The sequence below is a fragment of the Pelophylax lessonae genome (assembly GCF_965119305.1).
Source record: "Pelophylax lessonae genome assembly, chromosome: 5".
Classification (NCBI taxonomy): domain Eukaryota; kingdom Metazoa; phylum Chordata; class Amphibia; order Anura; family Ranidae; genus Pelophylax; species Pelophylax lessonae.
The window spans coordinates 146868500-146891041 of NC_138772.1; the positions used below are offsets into that span (position 1 = coordinate 146868500).

The 22542-nt window shown below is 39.6% G+C and overlaps 1 protein-coding gene across 5 annotated transcripts in view; it reads left to right on the forward strand.

The window, feature by feature from the left end:
- The window catches only part of KCNH8 (potassium voltage-gated channel subfamily H member 8), a 675597-nt gene that overhangs the window by 358788 nt on the left and 294267 nt on the right, over window positions 1-22542 (forward strand). For all 5 annotated transcript variants that reach the window (XM_082259173.1, XM_082259175.1, XM_082259174.1 and 2 more), the window contains exon 2: window positions 153-386. In XM_082259173.1, the coding sequence (XP_082115299.1) occupies window positions 153-386 (234 nt within the window). The remainder of the gene's footprint in view (window positions 1-152; window positions 387-22542) is intronic.

Genomic DNA, 22542 nt, shown 5'->3' on the forward strand with positions numbered 1-22542 from the left:
CTTGCTTAAGAGATAGCATATTGATGCATGCATAAACATATCCAGATAGGGGAATTGTGTTTCCACCATAACAAATGTGACATACAAAATTTGTTTTTTTTGATACATATATATTATATTTATTTTTTTTTCTTTTTGCATTTGTTTTACAGACAGTAACTTCATTCTTGCAAATGCTCAGGTGGCTAAGGGATTCCCTATAGTTTACTGTTCAGATGGCTTCTGTGAACTTGCTGGGTTTGCACGAACGGAAGTCATGCAGAAGAGTTGCAGCTGTAAATTTTTATATGGTGCTGAAACAAACGAACAGACAACACTTGAAATTGAAATGTCACTAGAGGAAAAGAGTGAATTCAAGGGAGAAATCATGTTTTACAAGAAGAATGGTAAGTGATTTTTTTCTCTTTAAGGTTCTCCTGTATTGTTTTTATTGTTAAGTGCCTTGGAGGATTGAGAAATGCCATTTCAGCAGAGGCAGACGAGAAGCTCTTCTGCTTCTACACTTTCTGTTGTTATTCCCAGTCATAATTTAGCTTTAAAAACCAAATGAGTAGAAAGGTCAGTGTTTGATATATGCAGCCTAATGAATAGGCTGGTGGTAAACAATTATTTACCTGTAAATGTAACTTTTAATATTTATTAGGTCACACTTACTGAAATTGTATGTTGCATAAAGATAAGAGCAGAAACCTGAAAAGTAATGTGTATAGCATTACATCAAGAATGTTTTATTGCAAGAACCATTCATTCCTCTGCAACTGATAACAATGATGTGATTTAGGGGTTAACAGTTAATATATGTAAATCTTCAGTTATACCTATATTATGCAGTCTTTCTGTTTGTCTGGAATAAAGTAATTCCATTTAGTGGTAATCGCTTTAAAGTCAAAGTTCTAAGTACATCTTAATCTTATTCTTTATTCTACCATAATAAATTTGACAGAAACCACAAAGAAATTAAAGGCGAGCCTCACAGCCTATGGCTAAATATGTAATTGAAATAGATACAGTATATGTTTATTGCTTCTCCTGCCAAAGGATTTGCACCTCTGTTTAACAGTGGCATACCTAGAGCTGACTCTCAGTAGGAATCAATTTTTAACACCCATTTAAACAATAATAGACAGCAGAGAAATGCAGATAGTGAACATTGTATCATCCCTTTGCATTGGTGGTAAATAAGAAATCCTTTAATAGTTGGTAAATTAGGGAATGCTCTTTACATTGCCAATCAATAAGAGAAGGACCCCCTTATATTGGTAGTCAGACAATGCAAGGATGTTCCCTTTATCCTGGTGGTCAGTGGGGGGAAGAATGTCCCTTACATTTGTAGTCAGGGAGATGAATGCTCCATTACAGATAGTTAAAAAGATTTGACAATGTTACTGGTCAATTACCTAGAAGAAGAGAGGAAATGCACTTCCCGAGTCATGCTGCCAACTTTTTAGAGTGATGTTGTCACTGAAACTTTGCAGACACAGTCAGGTGGGAGCTCAGTCCACCTGAGCATCTTGCATGCAAACAATATTCCACTTTTACTTTTTCATACACCGCAGAGCACAGAGCAGCCTTATTATTCCTTACTAATAGGGTTATGCACCACCAACAGGTGATTGGACAATGGCAAAAGAAAGGAAGTCCTCCCCTAAATAAACCTTTCTATATCAGAAGGTCCTCAGTTTTTTTGCCAGTGTCCAAAGGTGATTGTCACTGCTGTGCAATTCTCTTCACATCTTCACATCTTTTATGTTGATGTGTGTCCAATCACCTGTAGGTGGCACATAACCCTATGAGTAAGGAATACTATGGCTGTATCTTGTGATATACTCCAAGAAATGGATTTTACGGGTTAGTCAAAAATCCAGTTATTGCCTACACCTTGGATGAATTGGTTCTACCTTCTTGCCTTTGACACACCACTGCTTTTCAGCACATCTTGTTATTTACTTCCATCTACTGCTCCACATTGGCAATAGGTAGCATCCCTATGTCGGGGTTAAGCTCTGCAGCTTCTTTTGTCATAACTCTATCTACAGTGAACTCACTGCATAAGGAGTTAATGGCACCACCTTGGTTCAATGAGTAGTGAGGTTACCAAGGAAGTACTACACTTAGCTCACAAATAAGTAAAGTGAATATTCTAGCTATGCAATGTGGGGGAGAAGTGTAAAGCAGATGACTGGCTGAACAGAATTACCAAACTTTCATCAGATAGAACAGTAAACAGTAGGTATTTGAACAGTTTTTTTTCCTGAAGGTACACCTAAGCCACTGCTTGGAACCAAGTTTTGAAAATATTTTTTTTACATGTGTAATAATAATCATCTTGTTTAATGAAGGGCAAAATATTTTGGGTCAGGGTAAAGGCAATTTATATCTAATGCCTTAAGCTCTTCCTGCTAAATCCTTATTTTAAGTATGGTATCACTTTGTACTAGGTTTTCAGTGATAAACAAATACAGTATACACCATATTTGTTTATCAATATAATATTTTTACTTGCTCTCATTTGCTCTCCTTCTGCTATTGTAACAGTTTATAACTTTGGTTACATTCTTTTATTTATTTGATACCAATGAATTTCGCCTGTGATGCAAAACATCCTCAGTATTATAGAACCCCTTTTTGATAGTCCATGTTAATACTGATAAAGTCAAATAGTTTCTAATCACCAAGACAAGAACCATGGCATCAGTTACAAACTATAATAATGCAGTATAACAGAGCATTTTAGCTGTATACATCATATATAGATGCAAACATTTCAATGCAAATATTGGCATTGGCAATGGCTCATTTTGGATTTCAAATTTTTCTGAGAAACTCCTTTCTGATATTGCTCCACTATTTTTCGCCGTAGCATTGGGGAAATTGGTGATCCTCTGCCCATCTTGACTTCTGAGAGACACTGCCACTCTGAGAGGCTCTTTTTTTACCCAATCATGTTGCCAATTGACCTAATAAGTTAATAAATTGGTCCTCCAGCTGTTCCTTATATGTACATTTATCTTTTCTGGCCTCCTATTGCTACCTGTACCAACTTTTTTGGAGTGTGTAGCTCTCATGAAATCCAAAATGAGCCAATATTTGCCATGACATTTCAAAATGTCTCACTTTCAACATTTGATATGTTATCTATATTGTATTGTGAATAAAATATAAGTTTATGAGATTTGTAAATTAGAAATATAGAAACATAGAAACATAGAATGTGTCGGCAGATAAGAACCATTTGGCCCATCTAGTCTGCCCAATATATCTGAATCCTATGAATAGTCCCTGGCCCTATCTTATATGAAGGATAGCCTTATGCCTATCCCATGCATGCTTAAACTCCTTCACTGTATTTGCAGCTACCACTTCTGCAGGAAGGTTATTCCATGCATCCACTACTCTCTCAGTAAAGTAATACTTCCTCATATTACTTTTAAACCTTTGCACCTCTAATTTAAAACTGTGTCCTCTTGTGGTAGTTTTTCTTCTTTTAAATATGCTCTCCTCCTTTACCAAGTTGATTCCCTTTATGTATTTAAAAGTTTCTATCATATCCCCTCTGTCTCTTCTTTCTTCCAAGCTATACATGTTAAGGTCCTTTAACCTTTCCTGGTAAGTTTTTTCCTGCAATCCATGTACTAGTTTAGTAGCTCTTCTCTGAACTCTCTCTAGAGTATCTATATGCTTCTGGAGATATGGCCTCCAGTACTGCGCACAATACTCCAAGTGAGGTCTCACCAGTGTTCTGTACAGCGGCATAAGCACTTTCTACTGCTTATACCTCTCCCTATACATCCAAGCATTCTGCTGGCATTTCGTGCTGCTCTATTACATTGTCTTCCCACCTTTAAGTCTTCTGAAATGATTACTCCTAAATCCCTTTCCTCAGATACTGAGGTCAGGACTGTGTCAAATATTCTATATTCTGCCCTTGGGTTTTTACGCCCCAGGTGCATTATCTTGCACTTATCCACATTAAATTTCAGTTGCCAGAGTTCTGTCCATTCTTCTAGTTTTCCTAAATCCTTTTCCATTTGGCGTTTCCCTCCAGGAACATCAACCCTGTTACATATCTTTGTGTCATCAGCAAAAAGACAAACCTTACCATCGAGGCCTTTTGCAATATCACTTATGAAGATATTAAACAAAATTGGTCCCAGTAAAGATCCCTGAGGTACCCCACTGGTAACATGACCTTGTTCTGAATATTCTCCATTGACTACAACCCTCTGTTGTCTGTCACTCAGCCACTGCCTAATCCACTCAACAATATGGGAGTTCATGCTCAATGACTGCAGTTTATTGATAAGTCTTCTATGTGGGACAGTGTCAAAAGCCTTACTAAAATCTAGATATGCAATGTCTACTGCACCTCCACCATCTATTATTTTAGTCACCCAGTCAAAAAAATCTATAAGATTTGTTTGACATGATCTCCCTGAAGTAAACCCATGTTGTTTTTCATCTTGCAATCCATGGGATTTAAGATGTTCCACAATCCTATCCTTAGGATTAGCATTCCTTTTTTGCTCACAATTTGTACAGTGTCCCAACTTTTTTGGAATTGGGTTTGTAGAAAAGCCATGCATTGCCCCCTTAAGGAGCTGAAACATTGATCTCACACTATCAGGCCTTTGTTGGCATCACTTATGGTTGCGTGCTAACATCACTGGCCTCATCCTGACATGTTTCATCATTACACCATGACTTGTGTTCATTTAATAGTTTGTTACTTATTCTACCTGTAAGTAATGCTTTTGAACAAATATATATATATATATATATATATATATATATATATATATATATAGTATCCTAATTATATTATTGTATACTAAGTTTTAAAAATAATGATGACCAAACTGGCCTGACTTTCATTCACAAGTGGATTAGTGAACCCAACCTGAAATTCACAAGCTTGGGACATGGCGTCTGAACCCCACTGAAGTCTATGGAAGACAAATCTTGTTGTTTTGTTCTGGCCATTTTCAAGGCCAATTTGGACACCTATTAAATAAAAATGACATGGGTAGCTAGGCACTGTCCTTGATAAGACTTTTTGGGGACCCCCTGGAAAAATATAAAAAAAAAAGGCATGGAGTCCCTTCAATATTCTGGGAGGGCCATCAAATGTTAAGGGCCCCCTTTCTGAGCCATACCATGTACTTGTCCTCAACATTGGGAGGGTACCTTTTTGGAGGGATGCACAAAGCCTCTCACCTGCATGGCACCTTGACCAGGTGTTTACAGGCCCAAAGGCCTCATCCACGTATGCCTGGTCCAGGGGGTGTGAGGTTTGCTGAGAGGGCTTACAGAAATCTGGAAGAGGGACTGCCAGGTTACATGCCTATATAAGGTTTAGTATAAATTTTGAGAAAACCTCATGCTTTTTTTGGGTGTGTATTTTTGCCTGGGTCCCCTTTCACATAAATATCAGACACTTATTAACCACTTCCATTCTGGGCCAATTTTGCCATTTCTCTACTACATGTAAAAATATGTTTTTGCTAGAAAATTACTTATAACCGCCAAACATGATATATGTTTTTTTAATATTTGTGCAGCGGTTTTTCAAACGCAAATTTTTGGGAAAAAAATACACTTTTTGCACAAAAACACAATATAATACCCAATTTTTTGTAAAATATAGAATGATGATGTCACTGTAAATAGATATCAAACATGTCCCACTTTAAAATTGCATCTGCCCGTGGAATGGCGCCAAAATATGGTACTTAAATATCCCCATAGGTGATGTTTTAAAGCCTTTTTACAGGTTGCCAGTTTAGAGTTACATAGAAGGTCTGGAGCTCTGATGTTTGTGGCAATACCTCACAAGTGTGGTGCTACCGCCATTTACAAATGCGTGATGGACTGGCGCGCACATTCCCATTTGTGCGCGAGCATAGGCAGACGAGGGCACTCTAATTTTTTTTATTTTAAAATGTATTTTATTAAAATAAACAACAGGTCCTCTTTATGAAGAGAACCCAGAAAACAGACCCGAAATCTCTCCTCTGACCTCCAATGCAGCCAATCAGTAAGCACAAAGCGGAAACGGAAGTAAAAAAAATCCCCAATTGCTCAGGAGGGCCCAGTAACATTGGATTGTTAGTACAGTGGCTCCGACCAGTGCTGTCATTTTTTTTTTTTTTTTTTTTTCAACCCAGTGCTGTGTACGAGGCTTTGTTTTCTCAAAAGTTAAATGAGTTACTTGGTAATATCACAATATGAGAATATATGTGTTAAAAACAACTCTAATGACTCTCTCTGTATGGAATCAAGTGTTACTATAAGGAAATGAAACAGGTAATAATAGAGCTTAAACATGTCATTATTTATTATGCCATAGTTTGTAAAATCACACATGAAATGCTTGTCATTAAAGTTTACTAGGAATAAAATAAGGAGAAAAAGAAGCTGGCTTCAACCTTCCAATATTGCACTATACATTTCCAGACAGTTCAATTAAAGTCATGACATTTTGCCAGCTCTCAGGGTTGGCATTTAGCACCTTACTGTGATCTTGGCATAAAATCAACCCTATTGTGTATGACATATGCAGAGAAAAAAAAAGACTCCAATTCACTGAGGGCTTGTCAGCTTGTAGAAAGTGCTAAATCCAGTCCTCACTATTTATATCACTAACATAGAGCTTGAGATAAAATTGACTTTACAGTGAAAATTGCTTTTTAAAATCTTTTGAACAACAGCTGAAGAGGTAGATAATAAAAAAACTGGTTGAAGAAACTGGTTCATACAATTCTCATGACAAGTTATTATGGTTGTATTTTATTATAGGAAAATAATTAGTAGTGTAATTAAAAATACTGAAACATTAAGAGTTCATTTAACCATTGTGTGCAGGGAGTCTACATATTTTCATGATGTTCCAAGGGGCACATTATCATTGAACTGTAGCTACATTGCATGCCATTCTGTGAGTAATTACAGCAGGATGTGTCGTTTATTTGAAAAAATCTGAAAGGTGAATGAAACAATGAACAATGAACAAATTCAAGTATATTTGCCCCTTTGGTAATATCAAATACACATTTAATGACATTATGATATTGTATGTGTTGTTAAAAGTCAGCCAGGGAATTAATTTTGTATGTAAACTAAGGTCCCACAAATTTTTATTTGAGAGATGATCCAAGGTGAGTGAAAGGTGTCCTGCAAGTGATAATGTCACTGTATTCCCCCTAAAATAAAGTCATGTCTGTAAAAGCAAAGTGTACTTTTCTTTTCAATGTAACAATCAGTATTTTTTGCTAGAAAATTACTTAAATTACTTAGAACCCCCATACATTATATATATATATATATATATATATATATATATATATATATATATATATATATATTTTAAAAGCAGAGACCCTAGAAGATAAATTGGTGGGTTTTGCAACTTTTTATGTCACACTGTATTTGCGCAGTGGTTTTTAAAACCCAATTTTCTGGGAAAAAATATACTTCTTTAGAACTTTAATGCAAAAAAAAACACAATATATAACCCATTTTTTATTTTTTTTTAAATATAAAGGATGATGTTACACCGAGTAAATAGATACAAAACATGACACGGTTTAAAATTGTGCATGCCAGTGAAACGCCAACAAATAACTTACATTTTAGTATCCATAGGTAACATTTTAAAATCCTTTATAGGTTACTGCTTTTGATGTACAGAGAAGATCTGGTGCTAAAATTAATTAATTTTCTTTTGCGCGCGAGCACAGAGGGACAGGGGTACTTTACTTTTTTTTTTTATATTTTTTTTTATGTTTAAACTGTAATGTAATTTAAACATCTTTGTGACATTAATAGACATGTGACAGGTACTCTTTAAGGAGAGATATGGGGTCTATAAGACCCCAAATCTCTCCCCTGTCCTTGAAAGTGTTCAAAACACCAAGATCTGTGTTTTTGAATGCTTTTTTTTTTTTTAAAGGCGCTGTTGAAACCCCCCATTTTTAGGCTTCACAGTCCCCCCTGATTCTCAGTCTTTACATTCCCCCATACTCAGGCTTCAGGGTCCACCCATCCTCAGGCTTCAGGGTCCACCCATCCTCAGGCTTCACAGTCCTCCATCCTAAGCGTTCACAATCCCCCCCTTCCTCAGTCTTCACAGTCTCCCTGTCAGGGTTACCTGATCCGAGGCCAAGGTGCTGAGAGGGCCCCCCTTGCAGCTCAGTGTGGCACACCCCTGGAGATGGTACAGAGGGTGTGGCGCCCCTATTGGCACGGGTTACCAGCTGCAGGCAGGTAGGTAGAACCAGGAGCAATCCAAGAGCGAAGTGGAACAAGCTGGAATCACAGCAGGGTATGAGTCTTCAAAGGCTCTGAAGTAGCCGGGCTACCTTGTGCCAAAGAATAGTCTCTAGTAGTGGAGACAGGAACTGGCCGAGGTCTGGGACTGGAGCAGGCAACGGGAACCGTGGTACAAGCCGAGGTCATGCACAGGAGACAACCAGAATAGCAGAGGTCTTGAAACAAGCCGGGTCATACACAGTAGGTAACAGAAGCAAGGTCAGTGGGAGAAGCCAAAGGTCAAACCAGGAGCAGGAGATGAAACGGAATCAGGAACAAGCATTGTCACAACAGGAAATCCAAACAGGAAACAGGAAGCACAGGAACACAGGAAGCTGAGAGATAATCCAGCAATGAGTCTGATCCTATGGCCACCTTTCATAGGCCATTTCCCTGACAGGCCAGCAGAGGGCTGTGTCAGTTGAGTCAGGAGCGTCCATTGCTATTACTGGCAACATATGTTGCCAGTTCTCCTATGGCCATTTCCCCTGACACTCCCCCATCCTCGGTCTTCACAATTCCCAATCCTCAGGCTTCAGGCAGTCCTTCCATCCTCAGTCTGTACAATCCCGCCTCATCCTGAGGCTTCACAGTCTTCTCCCATACTCCGTCTGCACAGTCTTCCTCATTCTCAGTCTGCGCAGTCCCTCCCCCCACCATCTTAAGTCTTCCCAGCCCCCCCCCCACCATTCTCAGTCTTCACAGCCCCTGTTCAGCTCATCTGCACAGTGTCCCCTTGAATTCACAGATCTCACTAGGCTCAGGCACATCTCTCACAGACATGGGAGATTTCTTTCTCCAGTGGATGATATCAACATCCCCCCCCCCCCACCAGAGAGGCAGTACCTGTCCCCACATAGCCACTCTCAGCAACTGCAAGAGGATCTGTGTGTGACTAAGAATTAAGTCACACAGGATCTTCTGTGACAGGAGCCAGAGAGAGGGAAGTAACATGTGGCTGCAGCACCTCGGGCTTGTCTCCTCCATAAGTGCAGAGTGGATTAGAGCACACTTTTTGAATAAAATTGTTATCCCTATTGTTCCTGCCTCTAAAAATATTATCATTTCTGCTCTACCATCTAACCCTCCTTTAAATTTTATTTTCCTTTGGTCTAATCCCAATCTTTTGGAAAACTCTATCATTGCTATGGTTTTGAAATCCAATTATGTTTATTCAAAGCCTCTAGTAGCAAAATCTTGCATGAAGGAAGCCCTTCCATGTGAGTTTTCAGCATTGGGCTTCCATCTAGCTGCCTCTGTAGAGAAAACATGTGGAGAGCTGACTTTGTGGGTTTTTTATCTTTGTTACCAGCGTCTAAAGAATTCCTGTCCAAATCTAACAGGAAATCTGAAAATAGATCAGAGGAGGACAGGAGTAGGGCAATACAGAGGACTTTTCAAAACTGGATCCTAGCCTTCCAGAGAAATGCTGTGGTTTACCCCAACACTTTGATATGTTAGCTGAAGCCTGTAGATATTTTGGCGGCACTGCCTGTTTTATAAATGATGAGAATTTCAGGCAGAAATTACCATTTAATTCTCTTCGTTACATTGGGGTGTAAAAGATGTAGGCATATGGCTAAGTCTGTTGCTTCCTCAGAGGCCACAATTTCAACAAAAAATGGCATCTGTTTCACAATCCTAATTAAAAGGTATGATTGGAAGTGTTTCCTGCGCTAATTGATAAGCCACAGGCTACACCCCAAAATAGATGGGATTTCAAAATCCCATCTATTTTGGGGTGTAGCCTGTGGCTTATCAATTAGCGCAGGAAACACTTCCAATCATACCTTTTAATTACTTTTGTACCAGGGATGTGGCTATTGTATGATCTATTTTGTGAGCCAACCGACCTTCACCTATTTGTTCCTGTTTCACAATCCCCCTTTCTTAAAAGGAGTTTGCTTTGATTCAGTGAGGGTCAATGTAGTTTTTTTTTATCAAACTGCAGATACAAACATAAATATTTTTATTGCATGGGTGCCAATCCAGAAAATCACTGTTTTGTAAAACTGCTAATGCTTCCACACAACCTCAACTTAGGTTCAATTGCTATCCAAACCGCAAGATGACAGAACATTTGCTTTATGGTTTTATGGATGGATTTCTGGTACATTACTTTTCAGGCAAATGTTGTTGTTTGGCTAACAACTTGCATTTTATTTTTCGCCACCCAGATATAGTTTAACGAGAAAATTGATAAAGAATAGAGTGAAGTCAGAATTTCAGGGCCTTTCTTATCCCCATTCTATAACTGGGTTTCATGATGGTATTTTACCTAAAAAATAACTTGTTTCTTTTTGTTTAATTCATCACTTTTCCTATCCACTAGGTACATATTCAAATAGTAAAGTTGCTGAGTTTGAAGCTTCAGTGTCTTACACTTCCTTTGACAAGGCTCTCATTTTGCTAAGGGTAGGTCTGCCTTATTTTCTAAAGCAGGCGTCAAGTCAGCCGTTCAACTTCTACTTGTTCGTTCTCAGGGTTTTAATCCCCTTGGTTTTCAATTTAACAGACTTGTTTAATTCGATAAATACATGCCCATGGGTTTTTCTAAACCATGCTTTTATTTCAAACTATTTTCCACCTTTCTTCAATGGGTCTTGTCTCAAATTGTTCCAGTGGGCGGTTGTATTCATTACCATGACGACTTTCTTTTCTTTGGTCCTGGCAATTTTCCTATTTGTTCTTAGTGTTTATCTTGTTTTGTCAGTCTTTGAAAGTTCTTCGGCATTCCAATCGCTCAAGAAAAGACTGTTCTCCCCTTTACAGTTATTGTAATCCTGGGCATCACAATAGACTCAAATGCCATGGAATTCAGTTTACTTTTACATAGGATAACTCAAATGAGAATTATGATTTCTTCATTCTTGTTAAAGCACAAGGCCTTTTGGAAAGAGGCTCAGTCACATTTCAGTTTGTTTGCCTTTGCAGCAAGGATCATGCTGGTTGCAAAGGTTTTTTCTCACAAATTCGCTTTGGCTACTAAGGGTCTAAGAATCCTTATACCCATTGTGAGGGATTAGCTCGGTGGCGGGTGTGGATGACCCCTTTGGGGGTGCGTTTACACAAGGAGATAGCCGAGAAGTGGTTGCAAACAACAGTGTGGTTTATTCATGCAAGATCTCTTCACACAAGTGCAAGCTCCAAAAACAGCATAATTCAAAATAAACATAAATAAAATAAATCCTTGCCACTGTGGGCGGCTACCTTCACACACTGGAACCTATCTAATGAAGTCTGTCCCCAACCTACTGTTGGGCAGACTTGGCTGATCACACAGCAGACTCTCAATAGTCCATGTCTTCACAACTGGTTAATTTTCCCTTCACACAGGAAATGTCCATTGGTTTCTTTTCACCTAGAAACGATCCAAGTAGTCTTCACCCTTGTTACCCTCCTCAGCTTCACATCGCTTCTGGAGGTCTTCCCCATGCTCACACAGCTTTCAGGGGGCACACGTCTGTCTGTCCTCCTCTCCCAGCCCACACGGCGACAGGAGGCAGCCATCAATAGAACTTCCTCTGGACAAATTATAGAGGCCTTCATTTCCTCATTCCGAACAGATGAAGGCCTTTCAACTTCCTGCTGGCTATCTCTGCAGCCAACACCCTATAGTAATTGGTGAACTTTCTAAATCAGGTGGAAATGTATCTCCTGTCTGTGACTACATCCCAAGATTTACCTGACTTCCTGTCACATACCCCCCCCCTCTTGTTTCAACCCTAGGGTTGAGACACAGTTTTCCGGGCACGCATGTGTCAGGCACTTTTCTTGACTCTCACTAATAAGCCTCCTAGTATCCTCAAGCTTCAGGATGAAACTGTTTCTGTCATCTTCATTGACAGATTTCTCATAAATGCCACACAGTTTGTCTCTCATTTCATATACACATTCCTCAACTGCATTTTTAGCATCATTTCGCTCCTTCTCGTTTCGGTCATCTTCATTGACAGATTTCTCATAAATGTCAGACAGTTTGTCCCTCATAACCGTCTGTACTATCCGCCATGGAGGTCTGTGATCCATAGGCAACTCAATTTTGCTAGTCTTAAAGTCTTCAACATTCTTAAGACCCCTCTCTCTGCAATCAACAAATGATTTCCACAACACTTTGAGAACCTCTGCTTCACTTGGCTTTGTTCCAAGTAGGGACTCTTGACGTCCCTCTGTGACTTGAGTTGCCTCTCCATACAGCTGTACACAATCATTGACTCTTTGTTTCTTGAGCTTAGCTTGCTCTAAGATGCTGTGCAGAGGGCCTTTCGTTTGCGACAACAGGCGGTCACACATTTCTTCAAAGTGACCCTTGTTCCTTTTCCAGAGACATCATCAACTTTCCTTCCACCAACACATGGGTCAAAGGCAACAACACAGTCTATTACAGGTTTCTTCAATGCACTTTCTGCTGAACTATTTGACCGCTCAAGGTCACCTGGTTCCTTTTCTTTATCTGAACTCCACATGGAATGTATCTCAAGATCACGATCAAACTTATGCCACCTGTCTTTCACCAGTTCCATTTTGGAAATATTCCCTGAAAGGCACTTGAACTTCATTTGCTTCACGTTTTCACCAACAGCCTTGGTTTTCTCCACTAGGTGGTGTTTGCTTTTTTTCTCCCAGCTTTATATCGCTTGCTTTAGTTTTCTCCGCTTTAGTTTTCTCCACTAGGTTTTCAGCCTGAACTGAGAAATCATCACATTTCTTACACAGCTCCTTTGTTTGCTGAAGCTCTAATGATACATTTTCCAATGCTTGAAGTTTTTGAAGGAACGGTTTATTCCAAAGGGGTGATTCAAACCACATGTCATCACATTTCTGAGGCTCACTCAGGACAGACCCCAAAACACTGATCCTTTTAAAAACTGCATCAGGCACACTATCCCCTCTTTGGGACAGATCCTCTGTTGCCTGTAATTCCTCTTCCAGTTCCTGCAACGGAATCTTCATCTCTTCTACTTGCTGTTCTAAGGCTCGCTTAGACTTTTCTAGCTCCTCAACGCTTTTCCCAACATCATCCTTGGAGCTGACCAAATCTTCAATTTCTGTACACAGCTGTTTGTTAACTCTTTCTAGTTCAACCTTACACTCTAGAGCTTCCTCCAAGGAGCGAGCCAAGAACAGGGCTTTGCTCTCATTATCACGCGCCTCCGTTTCTGCACGGTCGTGTTCTTCTGCATATTTTGCAGACACAGTCTTATCCTCACCAAGCATCTGATCCAACTGCTTTTTCACATTTTCAGCACACTCTAATGAACCAACGCTTTCTTCCATGCGTTTTTTCATATCCGCTATCTGAGCTTGCAATGTTGCGACTTGCTCTTTTTCTTGGCTTCCTCCTCCTCTTTTAATTGTTCCAGGAAGCCATTTTTCTCATCTTCCATTTGTTTGAGTTTTGTGCTCAAACTCAGCCTTTGACACCTCTCTTCCTGTAAGAGTTCCTGCGTGTCTTGCAGCTGCGATTCCAAGATAGAAAAATCTTCCACAATTTCTCTAGATTTGCTGTCTGCTTGAGAAAGCTGATTTGTAACATTGTCCAGCTCAACCTGCAGTCGGTTTGCCTTCTCTGACAGCTTAGCACACACTCGGTCACCTTCTGACACCTTGACTTGTGATTCCTGCAGCTGTGCCTCTATTTTTTTTCTCTTGTGTTCTGAATCTCCTTTTCCCTGCATAAGAGCTTTCACCTCATTGGCTAGCTTCTGGGAATGAGACTGTAATTCTGCCACACAGGCTTCTTTCTCCTTTAACTGCTGCTGGAAACGTTGGGCTTCACCTTTCCAACTTTCACAGTCTGCACGTAATTCATCTACCACATTGCTCAAAGTGGTGAGTTCACACACCGTACTCAGTAATTTAGCCTCTCTCTCACTTTTCTCCTTGTCGCTGAGAGACACTGTCGTTTTCAGAGCGACATTCTGTTCCTGCACCCCCTGCAGGTCATTTTTTGTAGCTTCCAAACACTGAAGACTTTTTTCCAGCCGATTACGCAACTCCAACATTTCACACATACTTTGCTTCTGCAAAGTCTGAATTTCACTTTCCTTTTCCATGAGGATGGTATCTTTCTCCTTTATAGTGTCTTGACGTTTTTGCAACTCGACCAAAAGAAGAGCAGTGGTTTCTTCTCACTGTAACACATGAGAATTGAGTAGTTCATTATTTTCCTGCTCCATCTTAAGCAACTCTAGGACTTGTTCCTTCTGCCTAGAGGATTGTTGCAGATTTTGTAAACTTGTCTCCAGAACCTCAATCTTTGCAACATGCAGGACTTCCTTTTCTTCCATTTGTCTTTTCAAAACATCCAGCTCAGCCATGCACACATACTCGGTTTCCTCCAAACCGATGGCCTCCATTTGCTGCTGGCGTCTCTGTTTCCAGCCTGCCATGCTCTCTTGGTGAGCTTTTTGTTGAGCTGCAAAGCTCCGCTGAAAATCCGCATTTGCCCCAGTGTTGCTAGGGACAACAACCTTTCTCTTTAGCCGATTCCGTTCAGGCATGGATGGGGCTGGTTCAGACGGTAGCATCCCCTCCATCCATAGAATCCGGTCTCTCATTTCAGCGATCCTTGCATCTTTCAGGCGTTTTGATCGCCCCATCTTTAGTCACTCCACAAAAAATAGTTTCAAAAGTCCAGCAAAACTTTTAAGACCACTGTCTCTTTAACACTTAGTAGTTTTTTCTCTCTCTTGCAGGATCTCCTTTCCTGTACACACAGTTTGTGCAGTCCCTTGCACCAGACACAGTTCATCAAATTTTTTTTTTTTTTTTTTGAGACCGCTGTCTCTTTAAAACACGTTTTTTTTTCTCTTTCAGGATCTTCTCTCTTGCACACATAGATTGTGCAATCTCGTGCACCAGACAAAGTTCATCAAGCATATGCACTTCCTTGCAGGGATCTCTGCTTCTGCCCACTGCATACCTCCACCATATGTGAGGGATTAGCTCGGTGGCGGGTGTGGATGACCCCTTTGGGGGTGCGTTTACACAAGGAGATAGCCGAGAAGTGGTTACAAACAACAGTGTGGTTTATTCATGCAAGATCTCTTCACACAAGTGCAAGCTCCAAAAACAGCATAATTCAAAATAAACATAAATAAAATAAAGCCTTGCCACTGTGGGCGGCTACCTTCACACACTGGAACCTATCTAATGAAGTCTGTCCCCAACCTACTGTTGGGCAGACTTGGCTGATCACACAGCAGACTCTCAATAGTCCATGTTTTATCTCTTCACATTGAACATGTCCCTTTTCCTCTTCACATTGAACATGTTCCTTTTCCTCTTCACATTGAACATGTCCCTTTTCTCTTCACATTGAACACAGTTCATCTATTTCTTCCCACATAGAAATAGTTTGTTTTCTCACCTTTGAGAAGTCTTCACAACTGGTTAATTTCCCCTTCACACAGGAAATGTCCATTGGTTTCTTTTCACCTAGAAACGATCCAAGACCTCACTTCAAGTAGTCTTCACCCTTGTTACCCTCCTCAGCTTCACATCGCTTCCGGAGGTCTTCCCCATGCTCACACAGCTTTCAGGGGGCACACGTCTGTCTGTCCTCCTCTCCCAGCCCACACGGCGACAGGAGGCAGCCATCAATAGAACTTCCTCTGGACAAATTATAGAGGCCTTCATTTTCTCATTCCGAACAGATGAAGGCCTTTCAACTTCCTGCTGGCTATCTCTGCAGCCAACACCCTATAGTAATTGGTGAACTTTCTAAATCAGGTGGAAATGTATCTCCTGTCTGTGACTACATCCCAAGATTTACCTGACTTCCTGTCACACCATGTTATCATATCCAGGAGCATTAGAGAGGACCTTACAATTCAGGAACAAATTTAACATATATAGTAATCATAGAATTAAGATGGGCATTATATGGCCATCTTTAAACTGCCTTATACTTGTGGGGCAGCATAGACCTCAAAAAATATCCTTAGCTTGAATTACTCTAATATTAGGCCATATTCTTAATATTACAAAGATTGCCACCTTGCCTTTTCCTGTCAATTGAGTATTGCCGGGGAAGTGGGGGGGGGGGGGTGTCCACAAATATGCATGCTTGCATAGCATTCTAAGAATTGTTGAAAATATTTGTTAGAAAGATATATATTTTCCTTCATATTGATGTGAAAACTAAGTCTGCATCCATAGTTGTGCAACATAGAAAAAAATCTCAATAAATGAATATTCATAATTCTACAACCTCTAATATGGTTATCATCATTTTGTGTAATGAGACTAGGCTAGTTTTGTAAAAATGGCCAGTGGCCATATGTCAAGAGTGTCACTTATAGCAAAGACGAACAGCAAATGAATTTGTGAAATTCAGAATGTGGCCTAAATTCTGTGAGTGACATCTCAGTCAGGCAGTGGCTTCTCCCACAGGGATCTGTGTGCTCTTTTCAATGTAAGAAAGGACATATTGTCTCAGCATGCAGTGTAATCTAGTAAGATGATGAATAAGCACTGTCTGTTCGGTGTGAAGCTGTGCTGTCTGTGGTTCTTAGCTCAAAATTCATGTGTGGTATTTCCATAAAATACTGTAAACATCAGGTAGGGATTGGCAGTGATGAATGTGCAGGCTTTACATTTTCAGCTGCCTTTTTACTACATATAAAATATGTACATGTAGTGCTGCCTCAGGAAAATCTGCTGGATAGACGGTGGTTCTCTCTTCTACCAATAATGACCCATCCTGAACTGGGCCAAAACTCACTGACATACCAGTAGTGTAAAGTAAGCTTTATTAACCACCTGATGACCGCCGTAAGTATATAAACAGCCTGCCAGATAGTGGTTATGCCAATCTCATGGCTGCAGCCTTTTTATTTTACAGATGACTGTTTAGTAAACGCGATCCAGGTGCCTCTACAGCCACTTTCCTGGGCTCTCCCATTCTTCCAAGGAAACCACAATTAGGGCCAGAATCAGTGAACATAGAGAGAACGGAGGTATATCTGTTCCCAGATCTCCTCTGTAATGAATGAAGACAAAAGCGAAAATGATTTTATCACTTCTGGTTTCAAAGCTGTCATTCCCTGGCTGTTACAGACAGGTAAGAAGCTATTTAAGCACAATCTGCGGAGGGCAGGGAAGATATTTGGGGTCTAATAGACCCCTGATGTCTTCATAAAGAGGACCTGTTACCTCCCCAAAGCTATCACATGGGAGCTTGTTAGCCCTCTTGTAATAGCAATTGAGTTAAAAAAAGTGTAAAAAATGTTTTTTTTATTAAATCAAAATAATTACAAAAAAATTAAAGCACCCCAGTCCTCCCACACATAGGTGCTAATGCAAATGTGTGTGTAGGTTCCACACGCTTATGTAAACAGCTATTCCACCACACATTTTAGGTACCCCCATGAATGTTGGAGTCACTAATTCTACGGCCTTCTTGATTAACTCTACATTGATAACCAGTAAAGGCTTTTAAAGTTTCACCCATTAAAAAAATTGGGTACCATAATTTGTAGCCATTTCTTTGGTGCTCACAATTTTGAGTATTGACATGTTTGGTATCTGTTTACTTGACACAACATCATCTGGTATATCTCACCAAAAAATAGCTTTTATATTTTGTTCGTGTCACTGTGCACTAAAATTTTTTCTTAAAAATTTGCATTCGATAAATGGTTGCTATAATATCATGTGACATAGCAAAATTGCAACAGCCACCATTTTTATTCTTCAAGGACTCTTCTTTTAGAAACTATATAATATTTGGTGGTTCCTAAAGAATCTCCAGAACTTTTTTGGAGCGGAGCATGATGCATTTTTTAATGTGCTTTTTGATGCATTTGCATTGCATTTGTCCAATGGCAAACGTATGCCTGCTACCTGCTCTTGGGGTGCCCTTAATATTTAATGGCAATGCAAGTGAGATGTGTGTTTGAAGTGTATTTGCAAAGCACATGTTTTTTCTATGCAGTTTACAATGCCGTTAACGATTAATGGTCAAAAGTGCGACTAGTTCATTTTAGGTGTATAAAGGTGGCCATACACTTTATAATCTGATTGCACAATCTCTGTATGTTCTCCATTAGATAGATTTACCAAAACTATATAATAGGATCATAAGCTATTTATCCAATCATTATGTGTCAAATCATGCCTACCCTTGCACTACATAATTGATGGTAGATCTTAAGCATATTATACAATCAGATTATTTAATGTATAGTGAGTTTTACATACTTCCAAGACACAATTCTCTTGTTTTCAATACTACAGCTCTATCCACATAGGTTATCTAATCACTCAGCACTTGTACACTCTGCCAAATGAACAATCAATGCAGGAAATCAATGGAAGGAGAGGTACAAAATGAGTAATACCCTGTCTGTGTATTCAGTGAGAATGGCCATTGCTGATTGCGTTGGAAATGCATGCAACTGCAAGGTTGGGTGGGAGTGATCTCCTGGAGGGGGGGGGGGTGGCAGGTGCAGGGTGTTTGCTAATGAGGTCAGCTGGTGAAGTACTTCCTGTGTCTTAGAAGTCAACTGGTGAACTCCTTCCTCTGTCGTACTCATTTTTACAACCTAAGGTCTATTCAGGAAGGTATGTAGAAGTTTTCCATACAACAAATTGCATGATGAGGAATGAGCTGGTGTAGAAAAAAGAAAGCTTTTTCTTTTCTTCAAAATAGGAATATTAATGCTAGATTGGTACATAGGGAAGCATTTAATGCAACAACCTTGACAGAGTTACGCAGAGCATGTGTTTTTTATGTTTTTTTTTTATTGTATGACATACGATATTAGGATCAGCAAGGTGTAGTGGCTCTCAGATATCAGAGGAGTTCTGGTACACACTATAGAGGGATATGCTTTATTCATATTTCATGTCTGAGGTTTTCAACCACTTTAAGCAGCGGCTGCATAAAGTGCACGGACCAATTTTTCGCTACTTATATATGGTGATTCTAATATACAGTATCTCACAAAAATGAGTACACCCCTCACAATTTTGTAAATATTTTATTCTATCTTTTCATGTGACAACACTGAAGAAATGACACTTTGCTACAATGTAAAGTAGTGAGTGTACAGCTTGTATAACAGTGTAAATTTGCTGTCCCCTCAAAATAACTCAACACAAAGCCATTAATGTCTAAACCACTGGCAACAAAAGTGAGTACACCTCAAGACAAAATGTCCAAATTGGGCCCAATTATCCATTTTCCCTCCCCGATGGCATGTGACTTTTTAGTGTTACAAAGTCTCAGATGTGAATACATAGAAACATAGAATGTGTCGGCAGATAAGAACCATTTGTCCCATCTAGTCTGCCCAATATATCTGAATCCTATGAATAGTCCCTGGCCCTATCTTATATGAAGGATAGCCTTATGCCTATCCCATGCATGCTTAAACTCCTTCACTGTATTTGCAGCTACCACTTCTGCAGGAAGGTTATTCCATGCATCCACTACTCTCTCAGTAAAGTAATACTTCCTCATATTACTTTTAAACCTTTGCCCCTCTAATTTAAAACTGTGTCCTCTTGTGGTAGTTTTTCTTCTTTTAAATATGCTCTCCTCCTTTACCGAGTTGATTCCCTTTATGTATTTAAAAGTTTCTATCATATCCCCTCTGTCTCTTCTTTCTTCCAAGCTATACATGTTAAGGTCCTTTATCCTTTCCTGGTAAGTTTTTTCCTGCAATCCATGTACTTGTTTAGTAGCTCTTCTCTGAACTCTCTCTAGAGTATCTATATCCTTCTGGAGATATGGCCTCCAGTACTGCGCACAATACTCCAAGTGAGGTCTCACCAGTGTTCTGTACAGCGGCATAAGCACTTCTCTCTTTCTACTGCTTATACCTCTCCCTATACATCCAAGCATTCTGCTGGCATTTCGTGCTGCTCTATTACATTGTCTTCCCACCTTTAAGTCTTCTGAAATAATTACTCCTAAATCCCTTTCCTCAGATACTGAGGTCAGGACTGTGTCAAATATTCTATATTCTGCCCTTGGGTTTTTACGCCCCAGGTGCATTATCTTGCACTTATCCACATTAAATTTCAGGTGCCAGAGTTCTGACCATTCTTCTAGTTTTCCTAAATCCTTTTCCATTTGGCGTTTCCCTCCAGGAACATCAACCCTGTTACATATCTTTGTGTCATCAGCAAAAAGACAAACCTTACCATCGAGGCCTTTTGCAATATCACTTATGAAGATATTAAACAAAATTGGTCCCAGTACAGATCCCTGAGGTACCCCACTGGTAACATGACCTTGTTCTGAATGTTCTCCATTGACTACAACCCTCTGTTGTCTGTCACTCAGCCACTGCCTAATCCACTCAACAATATGGGAGTCCATGCTCAATGTCTGCAGTTTATTGATAAGTCTTCTATGTGGGACAGTGTCAAAAGCTTTACTAAAATCTAGATATGCAATGTCTACTGCACCTCCACCGTCTATTATTTTAGTCACCCAGTCAAAAAAATCTATAAGATTTGTTTGACATGATCTCCCTGAAGTAAACCCATGTTGTTTTTCATCTTGCAATCCATGGGATTTAAGATGTTCCACAATCCTATCCTTTAATAGGGTTTCCATTAATTTGCCTACTATTGATGTCAGACTCACTGGTCTATAGTTGCTCGATTCCTCCCTACTACCTTTCTTGTGAATGGGCACGACATTTGCCAATTTCCAATCTTCCGGGACGACTCCTGTTACTAATGATTGGTTAAATAGATCTGTTAAGGGTTTTGCCAGCTCACCACTAAGCTCTTTTAATAATCTTGGGTGTATCTCATCAGGACCCTGTGACTTATTTGTCTTCACTTTAGACAGCAATCTTAGAACGTCTTCCTCTGTAAAGACACATGCATCAAATGATTCATTAGTCATCCTTTCAAGTGGAGGTCCTTCTCCTTCTTTTTCTTCTGTAAAAACTGAACAGAAGTATTCATTAAGGCAGTCGGCTAGCCCTTTATTCTCTTCTACATACATTCCGTCCTTTGTTTTTAATTTAGTTATTCCTTGTTTTAATTTCCTTTTTTCATTTATATATCTGAAGAATGTCTTATCCCCCTTTTTCATAGACTGAGCTAGTTTTTCTTCTGCCTGCGCTTTAGAAGTTCTTATAACTTGCTTGGCCTCTTTCTGCCTAATCTTGTAGATTTCCTTATCTTCATTGCTCTGGGTTTTTTTATAATTACAAAATGCTAGCTTTTTATTTTTAATGATTTGGGCCACTTCTGCTGAGTACCACAGTGGTCTCTTCCTTTTTTTGCTTTTACTGACAAGTCTAATGAAATTTTCTGTTGCCTTCAATAATGCACCTTTTAAGTAGTCCCATTTCTCCTGGACCCCATGTAATCCGTTCCAGTCTGATAAGGACTCATTTATGACTAATTTCATTTTTGAAAAGTCTGTTTTTCTAAAATCTAAAACTTTTGTTTTTGTGTGGTGTGACTCTTTCACAGTTCTTATATTAAACCACACTGACTGGTGATCACTAGATCCCAAGGTTTCGCCTACAATGACATCATATACCGAATCCCCATTTGTGAATACCAAATCCAAAATGGCCTCCCTCCGGGTTGGCTCCTCAACCGCTTGTTGCAGAGACAACCCCAGTAGGGAATTTAGAATATCTGTACTCCTGGTAGAACTTGCTATTTTGGTTTTCCAGTTTATATCTGGAAGATTGAAATCTCCCATAATGATAACTTCTCCTTTCATTGTCATTTTAGCTATTTCTTCAACTAGTAGATCATCTAGTTCTTTAACTTCACCAGGTGGTCTATATATCACACCTACACGAGTTACTGCATGATTAGCAAACTGCAACGTAACCCAAACTGACTCTATGTTGGCCTCACCAACTTGTATTAGGTTAGATTTAATGCTATCTTTCACATACAGGGCCACTCCTCCTCCTTTCTTGCCTTCTCTGTCTCTTCTGTATAAAGAGTACCCTGGTATGGTTATGTCCCAGTCATTTCTTTCATTAAACCATGTCTCCGTAACAGCCACTAAATCTACATTCTCAGATGCCATTATTGACCCAAGTTCATTGATTTTTGTACCTAAACTGCGAGCATTTGTAGACAGGACTCTGAGCTTATCATTTCTTAACCTCTGTGCTTCTGACCTGTTCTGGCATTGTTTCGGGGGGCAATTGGACTCTTGTATTTTCACTCTTTTGCCCCCCCTTCCTAGTTTAAATACTCTTTTGCAAATTCTTGGAGTTGTTCACTAAGTACATT